Below are 22125 nucleotides of genomic sequence, written 5' to 3'. Positions count from 1 at the left end.
CATAGCATTTATAAATAAACATTCTATAAGCACAGCAGTCACTGTACAAGAAAGAATTCAGGTAAGAATATTAAAACAGTAAATATGAAGAAAAACAAAAGCACACTAAAAGCAGAAGTCTTTAATGCATCACTCTCAGTACACAATATGGCATAAGTAACGAAGGAGACAGAAGAAATAAGACACAGTCAGCAAGGCCGGCGTTATGATGTGCGCACAGAGCATTATACCTTCAATAGAACCATAGCCTCTGCTCAGCACACACGGAATACTACAAAAGTGATCACAGGCTAGCTCACAAAGAAAGCATCACCAAGTTCCACAAGCAGGAAGATGACAGGGCATAGCCTGAACCTACAGTGGCTAAACTACACAGGGCAGGGGCGTCCAGAGCTTTGCTTTGTTTTATCTTTAACTCTCAGCGAAAAGGGGGGAAATCAACTGAAATAACTTTGTTTCTTAAATAATCCACTTAATTTTATGAACTGAAAAAAAAAAAAAAGTACTACAGTCCTAACTAAAGAAGCTATAAAAACAAAACAAAAGAAAGCACAAGGAAGGAAGGAAAAAGGGAAAATTGAGGAGGGAGAAATCAAACTATAAGCTTAACTTAATAAGCCAGAAGCCTGATTATTTCAAAAGTTAAGAAACTAGACTATAGGGTCTGGAGAGATGGCTCAGTGGTTAAGAGCACTGACTGCTCTTCAGAGGTCCTGAGTTCAATTGCCAGCAACCACATGGTGGCTCACAACCATCTATAATGGGATCTGGTGTGTCTGAAGACAGCAACAGTGTACTCATATATATACATAAATTAAATAAGTAAATCCTTAAAAGAAAAAAGAAACTAGACTATAAGCAATGCAATCCTAAGAGAGTATGACCAAAAGAAATGATGGGAAGGGTCTGGCGCACAAGAACCAACATACCCCAACACCAAAACAAGCATATGTCTACAAAATAAAGAACACAACAGAGCTGCCTGTTACTTCACTATTATTTTATACAGCCCTATAATTAATATACAAAAGAAAAGAAATTTGAGGAGGTGTAAGATGCAGGAACCAAAAATGTCCTTTGTAGATAACATGATGCTAAACCCAGGAACTGGAGAATCGCTGTCAGAACTAACTTACATAGGCTTCAGTGACATAGCTGGCCACTGAGGTAAAACAGAAACATGCATGATGATACGCTGAAAGCACAGGGGAAAGGTATCTAGGATGGAGCTCAGGGAAGACTGCTTAACCCCCTCCCACAGCCACACAGGGATATAAAAGATATAGTGGACAAAAAGAAAATCCTGTTTAAAGGAGAAACAAATAATATTTAAGGATAAGCTGAGCAAGAAGTAAGTATACACTATGTAAGAAAAATGTCAAAGCACTCCTCATAAACAAAAAGCACACTTTTTAACAAAGGGAAAACATTATGTCCTAACAGAAAATATCAATAAGCTTTGATTTATGGAGTTAAACAAGTCGATACTGATTTTCATATAAAAATAGATTAAAATGATTAGGAAAACCCTAAAATTTTAAGAAAAGCTGAAAGAAAGTTGGGTATGGTGGCACACACCTTTAATCACAGTACTTGGGAGGCAGAGGCAGGCGAATCTCTATGAGTTCAAGGCCAACCTGGTAACATAGCAAGTTCCAGAACAGCCAGGGCTACATAGAGACCTTGTCTCAACAAAACAAAACAAAACAAAACAAAACAAAAACACCAAAACCCAAAAAAATAAGCAAACAAAAAGAATAAAGAAAGAAAAGCTATAGGTATCTATAAAGCCAACAAGTTGTCTCTAAACAAAGCTCTGTGGCATGAGAATGGCTGGAGAAGAGGCCAGCGCCACTAGCAAAGCAAGACAAGAAACAGGCCCACACTCCGATGGAGACTGTGACAACAGGACAAAAGGGAGGTCTTTACTAATAGTTTAAGGACTATTAACCTGGAAGCCATTAAAAATAACATAGGTGTATATCTCATCCTGTGAACCAAAAACAAAATAACTGGGGGAAACTAAATCCCAAACACAATGACACACCGCCTAGAAAAAAGTATGAGAAGTGTTCTGTACCCTGGGCTTGGGCATGCAGTTCAGAGTACAGTTCTTCATAAAGTAGAATTCAACAATCTTAAAGCAAAAATTGTACAGCGTTTACACTTTAAACTTCAAGTTCTACTTCCAATTTTTCCTAAATAAGGACTTCAAATAATATAAAAGTATGTAAGATATTTATTATAGTGTCTTCGTTACTACAAAGAACCAGAAATAATGTAAGTGGCCATGTGTCCAGGAGAGTGGCCGGTCAGCTCTGCCATTCACTCACTTTCCGGCTCAGCTACTTCACTATGCTGTAAAAACAAAGCAAGTGATCCCGAAAGCCTTACAGAAGGCTGGGGGCTGATTTTAGGTCATATCAGGTGATGGATTCAAATACAGCATTGCCATTCTTAATGTATGAAACAAGAGGAAATAATATGTATATTTATATATCTCATTTATTTATAGAAAGAAGTACAGAATAAAAATCTTTTTACACTCGTACTACAACTTTTAAAACATTATTGAATAATTTTAAACATTGAGATAAAACTATATACTCAACTGGTTTTTCTTCTTTGCTGGTGGTTTTAAGGAATAATGCAATAAGCATGCACTTTGAATGCTCTGGGAACCCCGGCTGAGCTTGCATATTCATGCCATACACATACCTCTCTGTATTCCTGGTGGAGTGTGAGCTGAGGGAGTTAGCCAGTTCACTCTCGCTGTCTTCTGACTGGCTGTGAGCAGTGCTTTCCTCCCCTCCATCGTCGACTTCATTAAGAGCCTACCTCAATAATAAAACCAGCAGTACAAGTGACGATATACTCACCCATCATAGGACATCAGTCATAACAGACATTTTTCCTCCTATGGCTGACCACTAAACCCAGTCTTCCTCTACTAACTGTCCTGATTATATTCAGCTGCTTGCCCCCTTTAGCTATCAGTATTTAAATGTAAGAAAGCTTGTTTCTTCTTATCCTAACATGTGTCCACCTTGATATACTGGGTTTTGTTTAGTCCAGGCTAACCAATGTATTGTGTAACTAAGGCTGGCCCCAAATTCACAACCGCTTTTGTCTCAGCCTTTCTAATGCTAGTACTGCATGCTTGTGCCATCATCACTGACTCCACTAACCTCTTTAAAGAATCATCTCCAATTCTGCATCTGTAACTTTGCTTGTGTTCTGCCACTCCACTCAAGATACTTTCTACAAGGTCAAGGTCAGCATGTTTCCTCCTCCATAGACAAGTTGGTCTTTTTGTTCCCTTCCTTTACAGCTTAGATAAGGATGGCATATTCATGAGGAGTTCAGTACAATACCAAAACACAGACGCAATAGTGCCAGGCATGGCGGCGCATGCTTTTCACCCCAGCACTGTGGAGGCAGAAGTAGGGCACCATCCCTGGGGCTCCTTGCCAGTCAATCTAGGCTTAGTTGGTGAACTCCAGACAAATGAGACACTCTGTCTCAAAGGGGGGCAGACAGGATTCCTGAGGTTGTCCTATGACACTGACACACACACACACACACACACACACACACACACACACACACACGAACCATATACTGAAGTATATATTCATCCTTCAGCTTCATATCATATCTTCTTGAATGCTCTATTCTTTCTCTAGCTCATCTTACCCAATCTTCTTTGTTAGTTTTCTTTTTCTACTGTCTCTTTATAGTTGACAAGACAGTGATTGACATTTAAGCTTTTAAAATGTTTTTCACGATGTCCGTATCAAGTTAAACTTCATTTCAGCATGGGCACTTGGTTGTGAGTGCAGCAGATTACCTGAGGCTCTATGATTGATTCATTAAGGATAGACGGGGTGACAGGATCTTGATTTATTCCAATGGAACGCTTTGAGGAATCTGGAGCCATTGTTACATTTGGAAACCCTGAAGAAGGAACAAACACAAGTCATCACGATTTTATTTCATCTGTTTAAAGAGGCTTCACAAGTTCCATACTGCCACAGGCCCCCTTCACCTCAGGGAAATTTTAAACAGCAGCTCCATGTTAAAACAGTTTAACATGGTACATATATGAATATGTACCAGCCATATCTAAGCTCATTTTTACCTTCACAAAACTCCATGAGATAGGTTTGATTATTTTACAGGTCAGTAAACTGAAACTTGGAAAAATTAAGTAACTAGCCCAGAGTTATGCTAATAAATGGCTGACTCAGGATTCAAACTTCCCACTAAAAATAAATCACATGCTTCTAAAAGATTAAACAAGGTATAGACCATTATGATTAATAATGCTGAAGCCGAGAACGGCAATACATGACAGCACTCAGGAGTTAAGAGGAAGGAAGATCAGGAGTTCAAGGCCAGCCTTGGCTACATGGATCGTGAGGGTGGAGGGCAGGGATAATCCTATGTAACTAAAGAAAAGGAAAGTTTCTTTTCCCAAGAAATTGAAATTGCTTTAGATTTTAAGCTAGGCTTACTCAAACAAAACTAAATGCACATATTTTAACTATGTGGCAACTTAATAAGCTAAAAATTGAGCCGTGTTTAGCAGTTACAAAATGCTGTACTTTACAGTGCATTTTAGTAGACAGCTCCCTTAACTTGTAACACTCCTAGTAAACAGCAAGTGAATTATAATTCTTGGCTCTTCATATATGAGCCAGCTAGAAGATGCAGCAGGAACGTGACTCTTGATAGCAGTGGATTCTGCTAATCCCTCATGAGCTGTGTTTCAGAGAGAAACGCAAGTTCTGTGTGGACTGAGTGCTTACCTGTGCGCTTACGAGGAACATCAACAAACAGACCCTTGGCTGCAGCCATCAGATGATCAGACTTTTCTAGCACATCCTGTGTCTGGTACTGATCAGAAAGAATCTACACAAGTGTTAAGAAAAATACAGTTCAGAGAAAAATAGGCTTACTTGTCAAATTATTAAGGAAAAAGACTAAGGGAAGGCACCAAACAGGACATTTAAAAAGTTTAATTTTCAATTTCTATTGGTTGTGGTTGCTGAATTTGCTCTTAACCACGGGCTGTGACCATCCTAAAACCCTCCAATGGCAATATTCTTAGATAACAGTAGGTGAGACTATTATAGTAATTAGTAGCTTGAAAGAAATACATATTACATTGTGATCTGGTGTGCGGACACACACACACAAATACACACTTTTTAAAAATAAGACTGTAATTTATATAGCCTTGCCACATGAAAATAACTATATTTAAGTTTTATTCCATTCTAGTTTTAAGTGATGGTTGTAGCCCACTAACTTGATTTTATAACCCATTAATAAATAATAGTATACAGTGGAAAAACACATACTAAAGATAAGAATCTTTGAGCCATAAACTCAAGATGTTTCCACCCCTTAAAAGTATTCTGATAATCCACTAACAGGCCTATGACTTAGAAAATCAAGGTATAAGGCTGGAGAGATGGCTCAGCAGTTAAGAGCACTGACTGCGCTTCCAGAGGTCCTGAGTTCAATTCCCAGCAACCACATGGTGGCTTACAACCATCTGTAATGGGATCTGATGCCCTCTTCTGGTGTGTCTGAAGACAGCTATAGTGTAGTGTACTCATATAAATACAATAAACAAATCTTTTTTTTTTATTAAAAAAAAAAAAGAAAAGAAAATCAAGGTATAGCTTTTAGGATTAAGCAATGCTATACTTAGGTATTTATAAATGTATGGTTTTTTATTATGGAGATACACAAAACACCATTACAGTCATGCCTATGATTATGTACTTTCTATTAAAGGACTTTAATGTGCAAAAACCAAAGCTACATGCTACAGATGAGTCAACTCTATCTACCACCACCAGATGGCATTCTTAAGCTGAAAGGAACATGAAAATCAAGACAGCTCCTTTTCTAACCCGGACTCAACTAGATAAAGCATCTAAAAACAAACACTATGACTGGAATTTCTCTGTAATACAGAAAATCACACCACATGACAATTACTATTTTACGATACAGAGAGAAAAGTGAGTAGCATTCTTGTGTTACCCTTTCTGCTATGGCCAAGTGGGTCAGCTAGATCAGTTAATGAGAGTAGGTCCTGCATTTGCTCCTTCACAGAGTAAATGTTAGAACTGCGTAAGGCCAAGAACACACACAGTACAGAATGCTGGGCTTAGGGCTGCACTAGAAACTGTAAATAGACTCTAACCACTTTACTTAGTGTCCTGCTGTATCAATGGCGCACAGCATGGTTTCTACTTGAGATCTGATTATAACTGACACCAGGCATCAATGTAGTTATTAATGAGATCGTTTTTTCCACTTTCTGTTTCTGTCAGCTCCATGACTTTATTTTGACAGAGGGTGTGGTGATTTGACTTTGCTTTGCCCAGGGAGTGGCATTAGTAGGAGGTGTGGTCTTGTTGGAACAGGTGTGGCCTTGCTGGAGGAAGTGTGTCACTGTGGGTGGGCAATGAGACTCTCCTCCTAACCATGTGGGAGCCAGTCTTCTCCTAGTGGCTTCAGATAATGACATAGAATTCTGAGCTCCTCCATGACTACCTAGATGCTGCCATACCCCACCTTGATGATAATGAACTAAATGTCTGAACCAAACCTGCAAGCCAGACCCAATTAAATGTTGTCCCTTATAAGAGTTGCCTCGATCATGGTGTCTCTTCACAGCAATACAACCCTAACTAAGACAGGGTAATGCCTTAAAAACAAAAAGTAATAAATTCTTCAAATTACCAATAGGAAATAAGCTGTGTGATTTTTCTAGCATGGTAACGACCATTCCTCTGTATCAGGGATATGCCTATGGTCCTATCACATCCACTGAATACAGACAGCATAAACACAGAAAAACTTAATAACTGAAACTAAGTATGTTCATACTCTTTAACCCTTAGTTTTCTTTTCTCCCCCCACCCCCAGTACTTGAGAATAAACCCTGAAGCATCCTAGGTAAGTGCTCTTAACACTGAGCTAAACCCCAGCCCTTGACTTAGTGCTTCTTTTAATAATTAATCCAACAAACAAGCCTGTACCCAAAACCACAATCAAGACTTTGCTGGAGCATGTACCATGCCGAGGTAAGACACGTTCTCTGAGTGACACACACTACTACTTATTCCTGATACTCCCTTTAACAGCACACCTCCTAAGTTCCTGTTGGTGGTGGTGGTTGTGGTGGTTTTTCTGACACAGGGTTTTTCTGTGTATCAGCCCTGGCTGTCCTGGAACTTGCCTTGTAGACCATGCTGGTCTCAAACTCACAAAGATTCACCTGCCTCTGCCTCCTAGTGATGAACGCTGGGATTAAAGGCCTGGCCCAACTTCACATTTCAATCAATTTCCTATCCCTCTTTGAATATGGGAACAGCCAAGCAATAATGTCCTGGAGATCAACACGTAGTGCCAAACAGCTGGACAATAATGTCCTGGAGATCAACACGTAGTGCCAAACGGCTGGACAATAATGTCCTGGAGATCAACACGTAGTGCCAAACGGCTGGACAATAATGTCCTGGAGATCAACACGTAGTGCCAAATGGCTGGCATAAGAGGAGAGCAGACACTGTCTCCCTCCACTTGCTGTTGCCCTGCATACAAATGACGGACTCTGTAACAGCCACCCTGTGTTCAGGATGCTCAAGCCCTGTGCTGAAGAACTGCAGGGTCCTCCACCGGACACCTCTGAGATCTTTCATGAGAGAAGTAAATCTGTGTTTTATTTAAATTACTATATTGAGTTATTTTATTCCCAGAAGCTTAAACTGGATTCTAATATACAACATAAGTGTCCACAAATAAAACAGTCAATGATAAATTATGGCAAATCTATAAACAACCCAGACATTAAAAAGGTAAATTAACTTCTAACTATTGACTTTCAAGATACACTGGCATATCAATAGAATGTAAGCACCTCCTCCGCCCTACAGGGGTATCATAAGGGTGTGAATACACTGGAAACCTGGGTAAGCTAGTGATGCTCCGAGCGCCATTAAAATACAAACTACACTGTCTCATTGGTGAAATATCTTCCAAGTCCATACAATTAAGAGCTTAGGAGATGTAACTTATAGTGGATATAATATACAGTAAATCAACATGGCTGTGGCTATAGTAGAAACTGACAAAGGCAGAAAGCAGAGGGATAATCTTACCAATCTGTTGCCACTGGGTATTAATTACAATCAGATCTCAAGTAAAGCCACCACTCTGCCTTCTGCTACTGAATCCCTGTCACATTTCTCGGAGCAGATTGTTCATGTGGCCAGAGATCACCTTACTAGCCTTACTGAACATCTAAATCTCATCAAAAGCTACGTCTAACACCCAGCAGAACATAAAAACGCTCGGGAAACTGAGGAGGCCTCCCACACCTAGCTTCACGAAATCTGAATCTCAGAGTTCAAGTACTGTGGATCCCCACCCTCCCTGGCATCTCAACCATGATGAATTCTCATGTGCAGTCAGCACTGTTAACCACCACACTTCACCTCTTTCCTCATAACTCTTCTCCCCCTGCCCCCCAACTCCCGACTTCTCCCACATTTAGTACTTGTATGAAAAGCTACGAGGGCCGCAAAGATGACTCAGTGGTTATCACAGGTTAAAAATGCTTATGGCAATAATGGTGGTGGTGGTGGTGGTGGTGACGACGACGACAACGACGACGACGACGACGACGACGACGACGACGACGACGACGACGACGACGACGATGATGGGGCTGGAGAGATGACTCAGTGGTTAAGAGCACTGACCGCTCTTCCAGAGGTCCTGAGTTCAATTCTCAGCAGCCACATGGTGGCTCACAACCATCTATAATGGGATCTCATGCCCTTTTCTGGTGTGTCTGAAGACAACTACAGTGTACTCATATACATAAAATAAATAAATAATTTAAAAAAAAAAGAATGCTCATGGCTCTTACCAAGGAAACAGGCTGGAGTCCCAGCATCATTCAGTGACTCACAATTCTCTGTGACTTAGCTCCAAGGAATCTGACAGCCTCTTCTGACCTCCACTGGTACCACACACACATATGCACATACACATACATGCAGGCAAACACCCTTATACAAAAAAAAATAAAACTAAATTTCCAAAAAAGAAAAAAATTTAAACTAGAGAAAAAAAAAACACCTCCCAAAGAGGTTCTCCAGGTCAGATCTGTGGTTTTAGGCTGGACAATGAGAATTAACACATGTGCCGGGCGGTGGTGGCACACGCCTTTAATCCCAGCACTTGGGAGGCAGAGGCAGGGGGATTTCTGAGTTCAAGGCCAGCCTGGTCTACAGAGTGAGTTCCAGGATAGCCAGGGCTATACAGAGAAATCCTGTCTCGAAAAACCAAAAAAAAAAAAAAAAAAAAAGATAGCGAGAGAATTAACACATGTGCATGACTGGCCCAAGATCATAACATGAAAAGTCATAGTCTCTAAATCCACTGTTCCTTTCTCAAGTCTTGCAAACATTTATTTGGGAGATACAGTTTTTCTTGATGCATAAGATTTCTCTAAGAACTCTAAGGAATTTCTCAAAAGGCAGCCTATGACTTGAAGCCACCATGGAAGGTGATGCAGACAGCAAGCACTGTAAGCTTACCCTGGGTAAGGAGGCACAAGCACAACACATTCCTTTACTATGACTGCAGCTCAAATCAAAAAGGTTGCTCTACTATAGCTCCTTCTTGCTTGACACACTGTTCACCCTACGTATCTGACTGCTTCTTCAAACACCCAGGCAGGGATAAGGTTAAGCCAGAGATAAATGGCTTAAGACCTAGATCAACAGGCACACAAAATCATTTGATTTCATTTTGCCAGGTAATTAATTCTACTATACTGCTGAACTGAGACATAATTACAGAAGTTTACAGATACAGAGCACTATTTATTTTGCCAAAGACTGTAGTAATCTCTTTAAAAGCATTGTGCTAGGACTGGAGAGATGGCTCAGTGGCTAAGAGTACTAACTGCTTGTCCAGAGGACCCAGGTTCAATTTTCAGCACCCACATGGCCTGTTCACAATTGTCTGTGACTCCAATTCTAGGGGTCCGAGACCTTCTTCTGGCACATGCAAATACCAGGCATGAGCATGGTGCACAGACATACATGAAGGCAAAACATCATACATGTGAAATTAAGAAACAATTTAAGTATTATGCCATTAAAATCTCATAGCACAGCCAAAATTTTAAAAATAAAAGGTCAAACAAATGTAAGAAAAATGATGTTACAAAATCTGTAGAAAAATAGATAGAACTGAAAAATACTGTATTAAGTTGGGCAACCCAGACAGATGAGAACAGAAGGTGCTTGCTCATGTGTGAATCCTGGCTTCTAATTGTTAAGTATGTGTATTTAGGTGGGAGTAAGTGTGTATAGCGGTCAAAACAGTTTCTATGGGACCATGAAACGGGGGAAAAGGTGGGAAGAATACACATGATATGAAGTGAATGTGGACTGATGGAGATAGCAGATTCAGTGGGATAGGGGTGGGGTAGGGAATAGGGGAGGAGGGGAGGAGACCAACCATCCACGATGAAGTATTACGACAGTGGCTGAAGGAACATGCTACTATGTTGTATGCTACTTTTCAAAAGGGTGAAAGACAAAATGAGAAAAAAATTCCAAGCCAAGGAGTTATATAATCTAAGACTACAGAGCTAATGAGTTATTCAAAGAACATTTAAAGCAGCAAAGTAGACTCCACCCATCCTGCTGCTCTCTGCACTAGGCTCCACCCATCCTGCTGCTCTCTGAAGAGCCTCCCAAGTAGCTCACTGTACAAGGTTGCATAAGTATTTGAGTCTCTCCATTGAAACCAACCCAAGAGGAAAAAAAAAAAAAAAAAAAAAAAAACTAAAGACAATGAATTTTCACACTACCTCCTTCATGATAGATAACTTTCTTTTTTCAAGACTTGAAGTTTCTGGTTTCTGCTTCTTCCATTTTCTCTTCAAAGCTTTTTCTTGAAGTTCCCAGTGCACCAATGCTCTATTCTTTGACTTATGCATCTCATGACGGCGCACCTATACAGAAGGAACACCGTAAAGAAATGCTTTCAGTAACAAGGACGTTGCCTGTGCCTATGTAAGACCACTTGCACTAGTTCACCACTTCTTCCTTTCTGGTTCAGCATGTACGTGCATGAGTGTGTGCATGCGTGTACATTCAGAGCTAAAACTTTCATACTCTTCTAAGTTTTCAAAATGATCTAAAAGAAAATATCGAAAACTTGGAGGTCTATCTTAAAGATATACAAAAATATTAACTTCTACTTCATTTGTACAGACTACCAAGACACCTGGTGTTCTTCAATTCACAGGTTAAAACTCACGCAATGAGTGCTAAAATATCAATTAGTGATCAACACTAACACTTCAAACATGATGTAAAGGGTACAAAATCCACCTAACTCATCTTTGGCAAAGCACACCCCTTTCACAATAACTGCATAACTGCATTGCTTCTAAGTCAATGGTGCACTATATATACATACATACATACATACATATATATATATATATATATATATATATATATATATATATATATATATCTGAAGTGGCTTCCTGTGGAACTGAGGTCTCAGGTCATGCAGATATCCAGGGAAGGAGAGTTCCTGAGGCAGAAGAGACAGGAGCCAGAGCTCCCTAAAGAGTTGGAAGGGAAGATTTCACGGGGTGACTGAGGAATAAGAGTAGACATTTGTCTTTACAAACACGCTAGTGCTCAGGACTGTAAATATGAACAAAACTTGGGTCATCCAATGAAGTTATAATCATGCAAACTACCAAAAAGACTAGCAAGCAAAAATTGTGAGCAGATGTGAACAAGATTAAATGAAACTAAAGGTCCAAGGAATGATGATGGTTTCTGTTCTGAAGATTAAAAACCAGATACCAAATAAAATACAGACTCCAGGACTTAACTTTCAGTGTTCAACTTACCAGATCCTCAGGAGTTGCCCGGTGAACTGTTAGATCATTCACAGTATTCTTTGAAAAGAAAAACAGAGTGAGACTTTTTTAAAGTTTCCTTATAAATTTTTAACAGTTACTCAGTTTCAGTAGTGAAAATTGATTCAAAATCCTAAGACCAAAAGTCCTTTTCCCCACCAGGAACCAATATTGTCAATATAATGTTAAAACAGATTATTTTGAGTCTCTTCTAAAAAAACATGGTATTTTTTAGGTGCCATACAGAAAATAAAGCTCTATTACTTTAAAACAAGGAATAAAAACAGGGTACATGTTGTGAGTCAACTTAACTGAAGCTAGTTTCCAGATACTAGGATTCCATGAGGCAATCGTAATGCATTTTAACAGTGAAATTGTCATCACTACAGCAAGCTGCAGAGGAACTATTTTGAACACATAGTTTCAATCTCACTAAACCTCTAACTCTTAGAAAGAACTAGAAGTTATTGCCTTTAATACTGTACTCTCAAAGGGGAATGGGGCAAATATCTTGCTCTCCCCCCCCCAAGACAAAAAACATGCCCAGAAACCCACCCGAACCAGCCTGGACGCACCCGGCCTGTGCGCACCCAGCCTGAACGCACCCAGCCTGAACGCACCCGGCCTGTGCGCACCCAGCCTGTGCGCACCCCAGCCTGGATGCACCCAGCCTGAACGCACCCCAGCCTCACTGGACAGGAGCACTAAGGCCATCCTCTAGAACAAGCTGCTGCGGTCCCCATACTTACATCCCACTCCTGCCTCACCGCAGCTTTCTTCTTTCCTTTCAGAGTTTTTCTTCCACCTCCCCGGGGACCAAAGCGATTCACTCTGATCAATGACATCTAGAAATATTAATGTTTTTTTAATAAAGGCAAAGAAATAATTATGCATCATGGGAACATCTAGGACAAACATAGCACTCTCAAAATACCAGGAGAATCCAGTCATGATGAAAGGAATAGGCTCTCCGAATACTTGGCTTTCTCGTTTTACAATTAATACTAAAGCGAAGCCAATAACCACAACAAAAACGTTTTGAATAACAAAACCTTTGCTTAATAAAGAACTTAATAAATATAGAAATTATGACCTAAAAAAGAAATTAAAATACTCTTTGCTGAAAGCAACAAATACAGAGATTGGAGCATCCTTCTAAAATGAATACCCACTTATGAAGACTGGTTGATAAGCAATGGTGTTGGCAGTAGTTTGTTATGTGGCTCAGTTAGGATTATTTAGAGCCAGTGACTTAATCCCTTGTAAAATCTCTTACAGACTTCTGTAAAGTATCCCATTCTTTCTACCACATGATGCTGTCTGTACTGTTCAGGAAAGACAGAGCAAAGCCCTTTGTTAGAGACAGAGAGAGACAGCACACAACACACACACACATACAGATAATTGCACACAGAGATAACATAGACACTTGGACAGATTCACAAGCAGCCTTTAGACAAGCACAGATTCAGACTCATACAACAGTCAGAGGACAAAGACACAAAGAGTATGCAGTAGAGAATTCAAATTTGTACTCGCTCTTGGTTAAACGACTCCAAAAGGAAGTGCTTTTAATTCTTTCCTTAATGTGTTCATACATTATTGGTAACTCAAAGCCTATCACTAATACATATTATCCACACAACCTACCAAAATAACTAGAGAGCTTTCAGGCTAGCCCTCAAATTCCTTACTAGCCGACAGTGCCATGTGTCATCACTGTCCCTCACCCTCACCTGTCTCTCTCCAATGGAGACCACAGACCCTGGCACATGCTAGGCAAGTATGGTACTCTTAAGCTTCCCCTTTCCCTTCCATTAAGTACTTTTAATAAAATAATTAACTGTGATAAAGATGCCTAAGCTCCGTTTCCCTAGGACAGTCTTCCTAGCTCTCTATAATGTCTTTTACTCTTTAAACACATTGTCTAATTTCAGAGCTTACAATCCAGCAAAGGAGGTAAGTCACAATGATTAGAAAGTGACTACTTATTTTGTTTATTTCCTGTGGTGCTGAGCTCAGCCTGATGCCCAGGTGTCAAATATGCCAGGCAAGTTCCTTCCCACTGATCTCCATGCCAGACCAACAATTAAGACTTGGCTTCCCATGGCTTGGTTTACCTATTTTTATTTCAAGTTTTATTAACATATGAGTTTCATATTTTCATACATGTATATGCATACTTTGATTCTATCACATCAACTGTCCTCTCTCCTCTTCCTCCAACTGGTCCCCTTCCTCTTCACAATCAAGTATCTCCCTCCTACTTTCACATCTTTTTCTAAACTCTAGAGAAAACAAGTAATACTTCTAAGTCTAGTTTATTCGCACTTAACATAGCTTCTAGTTCTATTTTCTTGCACATAAGATTTCATTCTTTTTGTGGCTGAATAAATACTCCCTATATACATCACATTTCCTTCATCCACTTATCTGTTGATGGACATCTAGGCTGCATTCATAGCTTGACTATTGAGAACAGTGTCATAATATATGCACAAGTGTGCATGGTAGCCTTAGACTTTTTTGGGTATATACTCAGAAGTGGTACAAGCACAATCATAAGGTGGTTCTTTCCATGTTTTTCGTTTTGAAGAACCTCTATACTGGTTGTACTAATTACATTCCCAACAGCAACATACAGGGGCTCCTCTTCAGCTCCCAATATCCTAGTATTTGTTGTTTTCTTGGCAACAGTCATTCTGGTGAGGTGGACTCTCAATGTGGCTTTGATTTGCATTTCACTGATGGCTGAAGATACCCAACATTTTTTTTTTTTTAAAGAACTATTTCTCTGTGTGCCCACAGAGGTCAGAAGAGGATGTCAGAACTCTTAAAGCCAGAGTTATGGGTGATCATGAACCACCCAACATAGGTGCTGGGAACCAAACTCAGTCAGACCTCCAGAAGAATAGTACTGAGCCATCTGTCCGGCTCCTGAACATTTTTCTCGTGTATTTATTGGTCATTTGTACTTGTTTTGAAACCTGTTTGGTTCATTTGCCCACTAATTAGTTGATGCCTTCTTTTGGTGTTTAGGTTTTTTTTTTTTTTTTTTTTTTTTTTTTTTTTTTTAAGTTCTATATTCTGGTTATCAATGCCCTGTCAAATAACTAAAATACAACAGGGAAATATTTTACCCATATTCACTCTTTGAGTTCCAAGTGTCCAGCTTTTTAAAAGGGCCTAACACCATCGTCAATTCTTTTATTACATGTATCTGCTTATCTCTGGGGGTGAAGAAGGAGCACATGCACAGTGTACGTATGAGGACCACAGAACAATTCGCAGGACTCAAACAGAAAGTCTTTGCCTGTACCTGTATCTTGACAAGTTCTCCTGGTTTCCTCTAGGAGGTTCACATCACCTTTCAGTAAGGTTACTGATCAGTTCTGAATAGAAGTTTTACAGAGTGAGGAAAGGGATATGGTTTCAATTCTGCATATGAACACAATATTCTCAGTACCATCTGTCACCAACAATTAAGTCTTACAATGGTGATACCAGAACCGCTGTATAAGACAGTCTGGGTACTTACTATATGCAGACTGTTCTAAGCTCTTTGCACCTATTAGGTTTTTTTAATATAAGAGCTTCATGAAGTAGTTACTACTTTGACTCATTTTACAGATGAAGTAATTAAGGGGCAAAGACTTAACCAACTGTGAAGTTCATTTGTAGTAGAAAATAACCAACATTTAACTGGACACGTGACAGGCAAAAGTCAAAATGAACCATTGTATTTAAAGACAGTTATATTCCAACAAGGTGCCAAAGCAACTCAATTCAAAGAGTACTGTTTTCAATATTCCTTTGAACAATTCAGATTCCTACCTCATACAGGTACAAAAATTAGCTGAACATTAAGTCATATATTAAAATGTTAGAACTAGAACTGTAGGACTATTGAAGAAAACATGAGTGTAAATAGCTGTGGACCTTAGGTCAGGCTGGAGAATAGAACCTAAAGCACAAGAAACCGTGATGTGGGGACGATAGTTTGGTTCATCAAAATTTTTAAATATTATACTCAAAGGTACAATCAAAAAAGTGAAGAGATACCTAATGCAGTAGCAAAAGTTACCTGCAAATCATTTACCATGTATCTAGGAAAAAAAAAATATATATATATATATATCCTCATAACTGAACTATTCAAACAACCAAATTTAAGTGGGCACAGGTCTTGAGTAGGTATCTCCAAGTAAGATACTGCAGATGGTAAATAAGCACATTTAAAAAAAGAGATTGTCAATGGGGGGGGTGGGGGGGGCTGGTGAGATGGCTCAGTGGTTAAGAAACCTTGTTGTTCTTCCTGAGAACCTGAGTTCAATCCCTTCCACATACAGATGGTTCACAATCATCTGTAACACCAGTTCCAGGGGATCTGACAACCTCTTCTATCCACCAAAGGCACCAGGCAGCCTGTGGTGCACATACATACATACATACAGGCAAAACATTCATGCAATATAAGATAGACCTTTTTAAAAAATGAGCAACATAATTAAATGACAGTCAAAACCACTCAAGGGTGACTTTAATAAAAAAAAATACAAGTATTGACAAGAATATGGAGAGACTGGAATTTTCATAAATTTGTTGATTAGAATATAAATTTACACTTTGGAAGTCCAATGGAAAGTTACTCAAAAATTTAAACACCATTACCATGTGACCCAGCAATTCCCCTACATACACATTCAAGAGAATTAAAAATATTAGTCCATAGAAAACCTTGTAAGTGAATGTCCACAACAATATTATAGTTAATGGACAAAACTGCAAACATCCCAAAATGCCCATTAATTGATGACTATATAAGTATATGGGCTATATCTATGCAATTGGGATGTTATTTTGCAATAAGGTATAAAGTACTGACATATGCTACACTGTGTATGAAGTTTGAGTATATTAATTATGAGAACCGGGAGGGCAGGGCAGCCCTGTAACCTCAGGGCTCAGGAGGAGAGATAGGCAACGCCCAAACTGGTTAACTACATGAGCCAAATCAGCAAGTTCTAGATTCAAGGGAGACACCCTATTGCAATATATAAAATAGAGAACCAAGACAGCCAATAGCAACCACTGACCTACACACACAGACACACACAGACACACACACACACAACATATGTACTTGCAAGAAAAAGTCAAATGTAAAAAAAGCAAAATACAAGAACTGCATGCATAAACTACCTGATGTTAATCTATATGCATCGTTAATGAAAAGCACTAATCCCACAACTCTGTGAGACATACACGGTCTTGAGAGACAGCATGGTATAGTGGCTAATACAGCCTGGAATCGAACTCTATATTCACTCTTGAGCTTTGTTGTCGCTAACTCTAAAATGAAACTAATTAAATATGTAATCTGCTTGGAACCCCTGGGTGACACATACCAAGTCCTATTTAAGTGTTGATGACACCAGTGACAGTTATTAATTTTCTCATGAGTTAAATAAGGCCTAGAGAACATAATCACACTGCTCACAGTGACACAGATAGTGAGGAGAGGAAGGAACTGACACTCGGGTCCCACTGGCTGTAAAGTACATGCTAGGAAACCACAAACAATGGATCGACTCTGTTGTTAAAACCATGCAACTCTTTAAAAGGAAGGGAGGGTTGTTTTCAAATTATATTTAAAATATTACTTTTTTTTCATAAGTTAAAACTCTACCAGCCTGAACCCTGGAAATAGTTCTAAATCTGAAGCATAGAAAAACTTATGAGTAGCTAAAAACAGGGGTCAAAGGTCCATGTGCCTGTTTCCCTCTAAAAGGCAGTTGTCAGGAACTTAGGGAATGAGCACTGCTTCTGAGTCATAACAGAGACTAGAGGTATTTTAAGGACAGTAAATAGTATCACTGTGCCCTGCAGAAGTGGGGCCTGTGTGGAGAAAATGAGGAATATTAATTGCTTCCTAATGCTAAGAGTACAAACCCATTCTTATTTCTCGGACTCCTTCCTGATCCATACACGCACTCACAGGCCTCTTCCGTGGCTTCCACAACACCCTTTTTCCTGCTATTTCATCTATTCTTCAGACTACACTGGACTCTTCTCATGTAAAAGTTAACCAAGGACCCTCACCTAGGTCTATCCCTGTCCTATGTTCTTCTTAAACATATCCCTTCACCCAATACTGGGGAACCCTACTACATCCCAGCACTGGATGAGCAGTGGCAGTAAAAATGCAAATGAATCTAACCATGTGCCAACTTTCGGTGAGCCTGCTTTCTAGACCACTAAGAGGTCCAGCGGCCCCCTCAGTGATCCTGCCGAAACTTCTGAGCCAAGATATACATATACGGGGCATGCAGATACATAACCAACAACCAATCGACCATAATCAAACAGTTAATGTTTCCTAACTGTCCTTAAAACATCAAGCGTTCTTTTCAGTGAATTCACTGCACCTTCCAAATACCTCAGAATATAGTAAGATGCAGCTCGTTATGCACTTCCCTCCCCATCCTCTGGATCTAGATACCTGTTTGACTCAGTAACTAAGAGAACTGACATCCTTCTTGTTGCTCCTGCTTAAAGCTTAAGTATCACCTCTGGTTCCTAGTAGTCTCCTTGTTCGCTACATAACACAATCTATAATTTCTTCCTTGAAATATCGCGCCCATCTGTCCACTCTTCTCCATTTCTACTAGGAACAATTCTGGACAGCCTGTGATTAACTTTCCTGTAAGGTTTCTTTTCCATTCATTCATCCACACCACGTATCAAATAACTTTGAAAGTACTTGCTGAGAGCCAGGCACCAAAAAAACACAAGAGAGAAGTAAGTAGCCTGTGCCCTCTCGGGTAGTTTTCTCAAAGGACCATAACTAAACGACTTGTTACGAAAGGCAAGCCTGAAAGTCAATATTGTGTGTCGAGGAAGTAACTAATCTTCAACACACATGAAGAAAAGCTGCCTCCTCTCCTTAACTCCATCCACAAAGTCGGGGCGAAAATAGAAAGTAAGTAAGAGAAAAACAGAAAGAAAACGATCTACGCAAGGGAGGGAAGAGCATTTAAAGAATTTGTTTTCAGTCTGAATAGTAACAGTCTAGAAAGCAAACTGAGGGCCACAGCAATTTGAGTGCTATACAAAAGACCAAAGGAAGCCCTTGCAGGCTTTTAAGGAGGGATGGTGAAATCTATCAGATTTACCTTAACTAGTATGAAAACTGAGGACAACAAGAACACTGTCCCTGCCATCAATCTCACCCAGCTACAGGGATACAGATCTCAACGTTTTACTTCCTCGTAAGATTTTAATGGAGCCCACTGTAGAGAAAAATTCAACTTCAAGAGCGTCTCTTCGTGCAGCCCGACTGCATTTTCTTCCCGGTTTCCCCTCCCACACATCCTAAGATTGAGCTCCGACATTCACAAGCAGTGCCTTGCACCATCTGGAGCAATTTCATACTTCTGACTCCCAAGGTCAAGCCTGCCCCAAACTCTCAAGCAGCCCTTCCTCAGAAACCTTGTCCTAACCGCTCAACTTAACAGGACCGCCCTGTCCCAACACCCTGAATACTCTGCCACTCCCTAGCTGGACAATAAACATCTGGAACACCCAACAGCCTCGGGATTTCTCCCGCCAGCCGGGTGCGGGAACGCGGCGCGCGTGCGCGGGGCCCGACATCCAGCGGGAGCACCAGGCGCTACCCGGAACCGCACTTTCGGGCTCTTCGAGGCGAGCGGCCGGCCCTGGGGTGAGGACGCCCACTCGGGCGCCGGAACCGAGGCGGAGACGCCGGTCGCTTCTCCCAGCCCCAAGCACGGACGTCAGACCTGCCCCGCTTCACCCAACCTGCCTTGCCGCTGGCCGACTGCAGCCTCCGCCCCGACTAAAATTTCAGCCTTCAGAACCACAGAGCCCGCCACAGGGGGACGCGAAAAGCAGCTTCCGGGACGTTGCCCGGGTTACCAGAGCTCCGCCCCCACGCCTTTGCGTATATCCGGCGAGCTCCTCAGAGATGTTCCAGAGCTGTTCCAGAGATGGTGCCAGGGGCAGGATTACGTTTTCTCTTTGGTTTTTTGTTTGTTTGTTTGTCTTTTTGTTTGTTTGTTTGCTTGCTTGCTTGTTTTAGTTTTTTTCCGGAGAGCGCTCCACGTTCTCACCCAAAAAGTTGAATGACGCGCCCGTCATAAGCCTCGAGAAGTCTCCACAAGAAACGTTGCTCTACCGCATTTACTTGCCTTAACTTTTGTTCATTTACTTAACAATATTTCTTGTAACCTACCAGTGAGCCACACGCTAGGTTCACTGGGAACTAAAACCAGATCCTGCCCTCAGGAAGTTTACAGCCCCATAGCAGCAAGCTACTGATGACAGAAATGTGTACGGAGAAAACAATGGCTAATGCTAAGAAGGAACTGTACAAATTAGATAGTGTCCTTACAAGGAATATTTCAATATCTCAGGAAAGCTGAAATGCAAGTTGAAGTGGGTTATTTAAAAAGGAAAAAGCATTTCTACAGTGGGAAATTGCCTGTGCAAGGATGTACGGCAAATTGCAAAGGAGGAGTAGAAGTTGAGAGAACTTGGTGATTATGCTTGGTGGACTGGAGACAGGATATGCATAACTTCACAGATCATGTTAAGGACTGTAATTGAACTTCTTACCCTTGGTAACTTCCTTTGAAATCCCTGACCTTCAATTGTTAGAAAAAAGCTACACATGGATCAATATGTGTATATGCAGTGTCAACCAGGTGCAAGAACCAGCCTTCTGAGAGTTTCCACTCTGATCTAATATGGACATGTTCGTCTACATAATCATAATCACCCTTTCCTCTCCAACTTGCTGTAGTCACTTGGCAAGTTACCAGCACTGGCTCTCCTAAGTGCTTGCACTGCCTCAGCTGCACCTTTAAGGCAAATGCCTGTGTAAGGCCCCCACGAATGGAGGACCTCACCCAAGCCTTGGGAATTCAGCAAGAGGCATATTTTAATCAGTATACTGAAGTCAAGACCCATGACCCACGCAGGGGCAGTGGGGTTTGACCCCGGGGCTTTGGAGACAGAATTTAAAGCCCAAAACCACAACTGGGGGAGTAGGGGGACCACAAGCCAGGGGAAGTAAGGGAGGGCTATTGGAGAGCACCTGTGGAAAGTCCCAGCCCATTATTCAGTTTGTGACAGGGTACAAGGAATAGGCTATTCTCTAAGAGCCTATACATAATCAGCCAAGTTCCTGGTATCCAGGGTACACAGGAAAGCTAACTTGAACTCCCAGCTCAAACCCTATTCAATCTATCTTATGGTCACTTTTTAGTTCCTGGTACCCATAGCGCTTGGTCAAGCTGTCCTGAACTCCCAGCTCTGAACTCCTAGTTTATCTACTTTGTCTTGTGGATAGCTAGTTTTCTAGGACCCAGAGCGTAGAACGAGCTGATCTGTACTCTTGACTCTATCTGTGGAAGGTTTAAAAATTTTTAATTCTTTCACCTGTGCTGATTCATGCTCCCCAACTTTTGGTAAGCCCCTACAGTTGATTGAGCATCTTGTTACAGGTCCCTGCTCCGTTAATTCTCTCACTCCCCTAGGTGACAGTAGTATACTTTATTTATCTCCTCTACTTCATGCCAGTCTATGGACTTGCTTCTCATTTCATAGCTCCCTGCCAGACTCCTGACTTGGAACACTGTGATGTTTCTCACATAAAAGAAACGTGACCTGTGGTCACATAGGCTCAAGATGGAGTTCTCCATGCTAATGAGGTACCTAGAGGCCCTGAGGGCCTAGCCAGTAAGCACTCCTTCCCAGACATTCCTCCCTGCAAAAAGGTATTTAATCTCAGGCCCACTCTGAGAAGTGGGGTATGGTTTTATGCATCCATTTTTTGCCATGACAATAAACTTTTTAGAACTGTGGACTAGCTCTTTTCAGCAAGATCAACCATGGGGAGCCATGAGGAAGGTCTTCGCCTCCAGAGCCACAGCCTAATCTCCCATAGAAGGTCTCTCTGTGCTGCCAGCCACAATTGCCTCCAAGCCTGCCTCCAACTACTGGTACTAGTGGGACCTCCCCTTCCCTGCCACCCCCAGGCCCAGTCCCAGGCTAGATGCTGTCCCCAGCCCAAAGGCCCTGAGTCTGTCCTCTGCTCTTCTGCAACATCC

At 40.9% G+C, this 22125-nt stretch overlaps 1 protein-coding gene across 2 annotated transcripts in view; it reads right to left on the bottom strand.

Annotated features, from left to right (window-relative positions):
• Spice1 (spindle and centriole associated protein 1) overlaps positions 1–19923 on the bottom strand; it is a 42555-nt gene extending 22632 nt beyond the window's left edge. For both annotated transcript variants that reach the window (XR_004608014.2, XM_034515894.2), the window contains exons 1-7: positions 19818–19923; positions 12742–12837; positions 11984–12031; positions 10919–11062; positions 4812–4914; positions 3851–3957; positions 2719–2834 (exon numbers count right to left, since the gene is read on the bottom strand). Coding sequence is in view for 1 of the 2 variants with exons in the window: in XM_034515894.2 (XP_034371785.1) it covers positions 2719–2834; positions 3851–3957; positions 4812–4914; positions 10919–11062; positions 11984–12031; positions 12742–12837 (614 nt within the window). In the remaining variant the exon portion in view is untranslated. The remainder of the gene's footprint in view (positions 1–2718; positions 2835–3850; positions 3958–4811; positions 4915–10918; positions 11063–11983; positions 12032–12741; positions 12838–19817) is intronic.
• Positions 19924–22125: the final 2202 nt, after the last annotated feature.

This window comes from Arvicanthis niloticus, chromosome 12, assembly GCF_011762505.2.
Source record: "Arvicanthis niloticus isolate mArvNil1 chromosome 12, mArvNil1.pat.X, whole genome shotgun sequence".
NCBI lineage: Eukaryota > Metazoa > Chordata > Mammalia > Rodentia > Muridae > Arvicanthis > Arvicanthis niloticus.
Note: the sequence above shows the minus strand (reverse complement) of the source record. Positions and strands in the feature narration are given on the sequence as shown.